The sequence below is a fragment of the Lathyrus oleraceus genome, chromosome 4 (genome assembly GCF_024323335.1).
Source record: "Lathyrus oleraceus cultivar Zhongwan6 chromosome 4, CAAS_Psat_ZW6_1.0, whole genome shotgun sequence".
Classification (NCBI taxonomy): Eukaryota; Viridiplantae; Streptophyta; class Magnoliopsida; order Fabales; family Fabaceae; genus Lathyrus; species Lathyrus oleraceus.
The window spans coordinates 410755045-410764039 of record NC_066582.1 but is presented as its reverse complement, the minus strand read 5'-3'; the positions used below and the strand labels follow the sequence as shown (position 1 = coordinate 410764039).

Below are 8995 nucleotides of genomic sequence, written 5' to 3'. Positions count from 1 at the left end.
ATAGGTTTCTGGATGCTTCTCTGATTGATCCAACATGGCAGATGCTAATAGTTGAGCACTTCTGAAGATATGTTATATCACACTCTTCTAAGCAACGACATGTTCTACTTTCTTTCTTCTAATCAGTGACTCACTAAAATCCTCTTCTTCCTCATACTCTTCTATTTCCAATAGCTTCCTCAACTTCTTCCTTCTTGAAGGTGCATCAGATGAGACAGAGGAAGAAGACACCTTTGGAGAAGTCCTTCCACTTCTTGTCTTGGATGTCATTAAGACAGTGGAAGCAATGACTTCTTCAATCTCTTATTCAATCTCCTTTTTATTCTTAGAGGGCTTCTGAACATCCTTTTGTGTAACTAAAGCAGCATGCTTCCTCTTTTTAGAAGGATGGAATACATCAGCGGGTTTATTAGGTAAGTCTTTTAATCGAATAATCATTCCCTCTTTGAATGCTTGTTCAATGTAAATTCTGATTACTTCAGGATTATCCATCTTGCTTATGACAGGATAATCCTCAAGATAGTCAGGATTAGTACGTATGATAGAGAGAGGCACCCTTAAAGATACCGCATTAATTTTAATCAGAAGCTTCATATTTGCAAGAATAGAAGTATATATGATGTTTCCATGTATCTCCTCCAGATCCCCATTGTTAGGAAACTTTTTAAGGGCATTAATTAGACGATCTTGATAAAACAGTTCAGACAACATTCTGGTATATGACACATTCTTCTTGCGAAGCTTTATGCTATCCTTGATAGCCTCACATAGATGATTGAAGATGTAGGCAGAGAGATTTATCTTATATTCATTCTTCAAGTATAAGATAAAGTGCTTGTAATCCCATGAGATCTGATCAGTACTCCCTTCTCTAGGGATCAGACACCCAATAAGAATTTTGAAAAGTAGCTTAAAATCCTTATGCATGTTCTTGACATTTCTAAAGTCATAGGAACATACACTTCCAGCATTATAAAACAAACATATTTTGAAAGCATCTGCTTTAGGACTGTTATCTTTAGTGTTTACAACAAGCCTTCTAGAGTTTGATGACTTCAATAGTTTAATAATCGTATTCTGAGTGATGACAACATCAACACCCATTATTGTTGATCTGATTTTTAATTCTTCAAATTTATTCAAACCAACTTCTTCTCTACTTTTTCCTTTCAAAGAACTATCATTCTCAACCAACTGATTTAGTTCCACCGATGCAACATATTCATAAAAAAATTCAGCCTTAACCCATAAATCATTTACTAGATGAGGATAAGTCGGCTCATTCAGCATATCAAAGAATGAGGATCATTCTTGTACTCTTAAGTAGCTCCAAATTTATACCCATTTTGGTTGAAGGATTTGAAGAGAACAATTTATTCCACCAGAAGCTTCATATCATTATGATGTAAATTCATGGTTTTGGGCTTGATAGTCATACTTTTGCAAGACTTGACAATCATGTGAGCACGTTGAGTAGATGATAAGGATGCCATTGTTGAAAGGGTTTTTTTAGGGTTTATAGGGTTCTTTTGAAAAAATGTTTTTAAGAGGAGGTTAGAGAAAACAAAAGTGTATGAAGTGAGAAAGTGAAGTGTGTGTTTCTGATATGAATGGAGTATTTTGAGGAAAAAGGAATTTTAAACAAAACAGATCGTAAATATAAAAAGAAACAAGAGACAATGCACTAAAGACAAATAATCAATAACAAAGGAGTTTTTTACTCAATAGTAACAATCCATGTTTCATAATACATTTCAAATTTATGACACATAAGCAGACAGGTGCCAAAGGCAGAAACAACAGTGTTTTTCACTTGTATGCATATCAGAGGCAGTTAATCTTAAACTTAGTTTCAGAGACTGAGATTGTTCAGAGGATATTATACATCAGATGCAGGTTTAGAGTATCTGATCATAGTAGCTTCTGAACATCATCAGACTCTGCTACTTCAATCATATGTAGGAACAAATTAAGATGTTTAGACATTGGTGAAGTATAATATTTCATGTCAATCTGAAAAAAGTAGAATTAACACAGTGAAGTCTAATTCTTCTTCCATAAATAAGAATTACATAAAGCAGTATGACTAGAAACTGCTTCATAAAAATAGAGAAATACCCTTCTTTGTAGAGCTTCTAATCTATTATAGAGATTATTCTTGGGGAACAACATTATTCTAAAAATACTCTTCAGATAAACACGATGAGTTCTCTTAGACTCTAGAGCAGCTGGAAGAACTTCAGAGATGTATCAAGAGTATGAAGCACCAACGACATATGACAACCTTAGTCTTCCCAGTACCAGTAATCTTGTCTTACTGGTTTCTTCAAGATTCCACATTGCCTTCCTCCTTTAGAGCTAGGGTTTGGAATGTAGGCCTTCTTCTTGTTGTAAGTTATAAGCAACCATTATCCTGAAACATGAGTTGTTGCTTGGATTTTTCCCTTTAGCATATCTGTAGCAAACACAATCTCATTCTTTGGTACCCATACTTTTATGGGTCCTTTTAGGTTAGTTTTGCAGGGCTTCCTCTTGCTTTGAGTCTTAGCCTTATAGTGAGGCTTATATTCACTCCAGACTTTTTGTTTACAAATTTTTTGTCTAGGATAAGTCTTGACCTTGACTTCTGATGCTCTTATTATTGGTGTAAGCCCTATAGGCCAATACTTTTGGTACTTGTATTGAATTATTTATTAATAATAAAAGGCTTTTTCTTTAGTATGTTTGTTTAATAAAGTCCCTAGAATAGCTAGTCCGTTTAATGTATAAAGTGTGACTTAATCATGAGATCCCATTAAACATAAGGACATTATTCTTAAAGTATCCGTAGTTGAGCTTTGCTGTGAAGTGGGATAACATTAAAGCATTAAGAATATTATGTATATAGACTGATGATCACATATCATGGATCATGGATAAGGAGTTATCAAGTCTTAAACATAAGTATGAATATTGAGAGAAATATTTATACTGGATTGACCCGCTATGAGAATACTATATAGAATGTTATGCTAAGTGTCATAAGTTATTCTCATGGTGATAATGGTGTATACCACCCTTTGACCTGAAACCACTATGTACCCTAGATGTAGAGTCGAGTGCCTTATTGTTGATCAAACATTGTCCGTAACTGGATGACCATAAAGACAGTTGATAGGTACTCCACGAAGCATGTTGAGGGACATGAGTGACCTAGATGGAATTTGTCCATCCTGCATAACAGGATAAATGTCTACGGGCCCAATATTGAACTGGACAAGGATGACACGGTCTATGCCTTGTGTTCAATATAGACATAAGGGAAAAAGGGTGATTGTACACATAAGTATTACCACAAAAGGATTTGTCAGATCACAAGACATTTTCGTGTCTTGGGTAGCAGTGATGTGTTGCTAGATACCGCTCACTGTTTATTATGTTAAATACGTGATTTAATATAATTGCCAATGTCGCGAAAACCTACACGGTCACACACAAAAGGATGGATTGATGAAAGATAGAGTAACTAAGGAACACCATAAGGTACGATGAACTTAAGTGAATTGTAGAACATCGTAAGATACGGTGTACTTAAGTAGAATACGAAATATGGTAAGGTACCACGCACTTAAGTGATTTTGGCATATTATAGATATGGGCCACATACACTTAAGTGGACTTTTTAGCTTGCAACCCACACAAGTGGTTCTATAAATAGAACCCTTATGCATAAGCATTTGGGTAGTTGCAATTTCGTTTCTCTCTCCCTCTCACTTAAAGCCTTCATTCGTAGCAGCTAGCATTGAGATTGAAGGAATCTGTTCGTGTGGACTAAGTAGAGGCGTTGTCACCATTCAACGTTCGTGATCGCTCCGTAGATCTGCATCAAAGGTTTCAATCGCCACAAGAGGTAACGATTCTATCACTGATCATGCCCATTCGTAAGGATCATTAAAGGAGTTTTTTTTTAAATTCCGCTGCGTTTTTGATCGCTCTTCTCCTTCAGTGGTATCATAGCCACTTACGAAACCATGCATCTGATAGATGTTTATTTTCTATATTTTTTGTATTAATACGATTAAAAGATAGAATGAATCAAAGAATGAATGAGTAATTAAATTTGGCATCACGTGTGTACGATTTGGATTATTGATGTTGACTATGCTTCGGAATCCGATGTTAGTATGGTGAAGCAGCGATACATCGATCGTCCATAGGTTACGCAATTAAGATCGATCAAGTTATATATATGATATAAGTAATCCTAATGAAAAATACGACATATATGATATATTGTTTCTGTTTCATTCATTCAAACACTTAATGGTTATTTTCCTTTGAGCGATCAATGGTCATTTGCTTCTTGATCCGATATTAGTATGGTGAAGCAATGACGTGTTAATCAATCATACTGAATTAACAATCGAGGTGTGTTTGACGTTCTGAAATTGGTGCATTGGGGTTCATGACAACACAAGGGTTGTGCTGTCAAAGAGTTATGCGATTAGGGTTGTGACTGCGCAGGAACCCCCGGCTAACTCTGCGTAGTGTGATCGATTGCCGAAATTTAATTTGGTTTTAATTAATTAACAGAATTTAAATTAATAATAATGTGTTTATTATTATTGTCTTATGGTGATCGGTTATGACCTTAGTTTTCCTTTATTTTGTTTTGGGATTTTAAAATACGACATGTGTGTCGTGTCTCTCTTTTAATCTCTTAATGTAACTTCTTTTCTCATCTCACTCCCTCGTATGTAAAACGAGTTTATTTTATGTAATGTAATGTTATGAATAAAGAGAAGAATACAATATCAAAGAAGGACAACCTTGAAGATCTTGCTTGGAGAAGCTTAGATCGTTATTAGGTTAGCTTAGGTTCTCTCATTGGCTTGGGAGAACAATTGCGTTAGGGGCCATAACTGTTTCATTATGTACGTTGATGTATGTGAATGTATGTTGATGCATGTGAGAGACGATTTATATGATAAATAAGCCGGTGAGATCAGAATAATTGCAAATTCCCTCAAATTAAATATTAAGTTTATGCTTTCCAAGTTTTAGCACTCATCAAGACTAGTATCGAATAATGTAGGTTTCTCCTACGCGAGGTGCATATTCTATATTAGTAAGGTGCGATAGGATGATTGTAATATCCAATTTCTAAAACAATGGGTTAAACTTAACTAAACAAATTATAATAAGATTATATATGTTTAGAAGCAAGAGTTGGAAATGATCCATGTGATGGATTGGAATAAGGAGTTATTCACCCAACTAAAATATTCGAGAGTTGTATTAGACACAATTGGAAGGAGTTCCTACCTAAATAACCTAGTTTTGTGTAATCCGCCTACGTGGACTTAAAACAAAGTGAAATGTGGATCTCGACCCACTAGAAAATCTTCCAACGGGATTTTCCGAATCAAATGGTGAGGGTAATTTGTTTTGAGTAAAATAGTGGGAGCATATTTAATTAAAGGCCTAAGTAAATATGTTATTGATACTTATATTTTCATTATTTTCAAGTAGATTACCATGACAACAAACACCTTTAACAACATTTTACGATCAATCCTTGATAAGGAAAAATTGTCTGGGCCAAATTTTTTGGATTGGCACCGAAATCTGAGGATTGTCCTCAAACATGATATAAAGTTGTATGTCTTGGAGAAACCTGTTTCTGAAGAGGAACCTCTAAGTTCTGCATCTAAGGCAGAAAGAGATGCTTATAAGAAGCATGTCGATGATGCCAATGAAACTGCTTGCCTCATGCTAGCTACTATGAACTCAGAGTTGCAAAAGCAACATGAGAACATGGCATCGTTCGATATGATCGAACACCTGAAGATGCTCTATCAAGAGCAGGCAAGGCATGAAAGGTTTGAAGTTTCAAAAGCCCTTTTCAAGGCAAGTTAGCTGAGGGAGCCCCTGTAGGTCCCCATGTGCTCAAGATGATTGGGTATATGGAGAACCTTGAGAGGTTGGGTTTCCCCTCGAAAAGGAACTTGCGACTGATTTGATCTTGCAATCGTTGCCAGATAGATTCAGTCAATTTGTCCTGAATTTCAATATGAATGATATGGACAAATCTCTTCCTGAACGGCTAGCCATGTTAAGAACTGCTTAGCAGAATCTGAAGTCAAAAGGGTAGTCCATTCTGATGATCGGAAATGGAAAGAGACAGAACAAAAGACCCACCAAGCAGGGTGATAAAGGGAAAGACAGGGAAGTTGCCAAACCCAAACTCATTGCTCCTGCTTTGAAACCTAGTGGAGGCATAGCAAAGGAAGACACCTGCTTCCATTGTGGTAAGACCAGACACTGGAAGAGAAACTGCCTAAAGTACCTGGAAGATAAGAAGAATGGAGTAGAGACTTCAACTTCAGGTATTTTTGTTATTGAAATTAACTTATCTACTTATGCATCATGGGTATTAGATACTGGATGCGGTTCTCACATTTGTACCAATGTGCAGGGGCTAAAAAGGAGTAGAGATTTGGCAAAAGGTGAAGTTAACCTACGAGTTGGAAATGGAGCAAAGGTTGCTGCTTTAGCCGTAGGAACTTATATATTGACTTTACCTAGTGGTTTAATAATTCAGTTAGAGAATTGTTATTATGTACCTGCAATTAGCAGGAATATTATTTCCGTTTCTTGTTTAGACAAGTTTGGTTTTTCATTTATAATAAATAACAATTGTTGCTCCATTTATTTGAATGATATATTATATGCTAATGCATAAATGAACAATGGACTATATGACCTTGATCTTGAAATGCCTATTTATAATATTAATACTAAAAGGATGAAACCTAATGAGTTAAATCCAACTTACCTTTGACATTATCGATTAGGCCACATAAATGAGAAATGCATTTCTAAACTCCATAAAGATGGACTCTTGGACTCTTTTGATTATGAATCATATGAGACATGCAGATCTTGTTTAATTGGAAATATGACAAAGTCTCCATTCACAAGAAAATGTGAAAGAGCTAATGATCTTTTGGCCCTCATACATACTAATGTATGTGGAGCACTGAACATACCATCCAGAGGAGGTTTTCAGTACTTCATCACATTTACTGATGATTTCAGTAGATATGGTTATGTGTATTTAATGAAACACAAATCAGAGTCCTTTGAAAAGTTCAAGGAATTCAAGAATGAAGTACAAAACCAACTAGGTAAGAATATTAAAACTCTTTGATCATATTGAGGTGGTGAGTAGTTAAGCGTAGAGTTTGATGACCATCTGAAGAGTGTGGGATCCTATCCCAACTTACTCCTCCTGGAACACCCCAATGGAACGGTGTATCTGAGAGAAGAAATCGAACCTTGTTAGACATGTTCCGATCCATGATGAGTCACGCCAATCTTCCAAACTCCTTTTAGGGACATACACTATTGACAGCAGCTTACACACTTAACCGTGTTCCATCAAAAAAGATTGAGAAGACACCATATGAGATATGGAGTGGTAAGAAACCACATATGTCTTACATGAAGATTTGGGGTTGCGAAGTTTATGTGAAACGACAAATTTCAATTAAGCTTGAGTTCAAATCTGACAAATGCTTATTTGTGGGGTATCCTAAAGAAACAAGAGGGTATTACTTCTACAATCCTTCTGAGGGAAAAGTGTTTGTCGCTCGAACCGGAGTTTTCCTAAAAAAGGATTTTATTTCCAAAGGAATCAGTGAGAGGAAACTAGAGCTTGAAGAAATTCAAGAATCAAAAAGCATTGATACACCTATGGAGGAATTAGTGCAGGAAACATAAGTAGTTGCGGAAGAGCAACCTGCTCAAGTAGAACAAGACCAACATAGGTCAAGCAGGATACGTCACCTACCTGAGAGATATGGATATCTCATAACTGATCAAGGTGATGTATTACTCATGGATCAAGATGAGCATATGACCTACCAAGAGGCCATAACTGGTCCCGAGTTGGAGAAGTCGGTGGAAGCCATGAAATCTGAAATGGATTCCATGTACACAAACCAAGTTTGGACCTTGGTAGAGCCTCATGTAGGAGTTAACCCAATAGGATGCAAGTGGGTCTTCAAAAATAAGACTGACATGAATGGTAAGGTACATACCTATAAGGCAAGACTGGTTGCAAAAGGATATAAACAAATTCATGGGGTTGACTATGATGAAACCTTTTCACCAGTTGCAATGCTTAAATCTGTTCGGATTTTACTTGATATCGCTACATATCATGATTATGAAATATGGCAGATGGATGTCAAAACTGCTTTCCTTAATGGGAATCTTCTTGAGGATATGTACATGACACAGTCTGAAGGATTTGACATACCAGAAGAAGCCCAAAAGATATGTAAGTTACAAAGATCAATTTATGGATTGAAGCAAGCTTCCAGAAGCTGGAATCTTTGTTTTGATGAAACAGTAAAATAATATGGATTCATCAAGAAGGAAGATGAGCCTTGTGTCTACAAGAAGGTTAGTGGGAGCATGATCGTTTTCCGGGTATTATATGTAGATGACATATTACTCATTGGAAACGATGTCCCTATCTTGAAACAAGTAAAGTCTTGGTTGGGGAAATGCTTTTCTATGAAGGACCTAGATGAAGCTGCCTATATATTAGGAATCAGGATCTATAGAGATAGATCACAAAAACTGCTTGGCCTAAGTCAGAGTACATACATAGACAAAATGCTGAGACGCTTTAATATGCATGATTCCAAGAAAGGATTCATACCTATGCAACATGGCTTGTGTCTATCAAAAACACAATCCCCTTCAACTAAGGAAGAAAGGGATCGCATGAATAAGATTCCATATGCATCTTTAATAGGATCTATCATGTATTTCATGTTATGTACTCGACCAGATGTCTCGTATGCTTTAAGTGCAACGAGTAGGTACCAATCTGATCCCGATGATGCTCATTGGGTAGCTGTCAAGAATATCCTTAAGTATTTGAGAAGGACTAAGGACTCATTCTTGATATATGGAGGTCAGGAAGAGCTTGTTGTAATTG

At 36.2% G+C, this 8995-nt stretch overlaps 1 protein-coding gene across 1 annotated transcript; it reads right to left on the bottom strand.

Moving 5' to 3' along the window:
• Nucleotides 1-303: 303 nt before the first annotated feature.
• Nucleotides 304-1290, bottom strand: LOC127137753 (uncharacterized). Its single transcript, XM_051064180.1, has one exon. It carries the CDS (start codon nt 1288-1290, stop codon nt 304-306), a length of 987 nt encoding a protein of 328 aa, XP_050920137.1.
• Nucleotides 1291-8995: the final 7705 nt, after the last annotated feature.

Excerpts from the sequence above, each read along its gene's own strand:
- LOC127137753 (XM_051064180.1), bottom strand. The coding sequence starts at position 1,290 with ATGCTGAATGAGCCGACTTATCCTCATCTAGTAAATGATTTATGGGTT.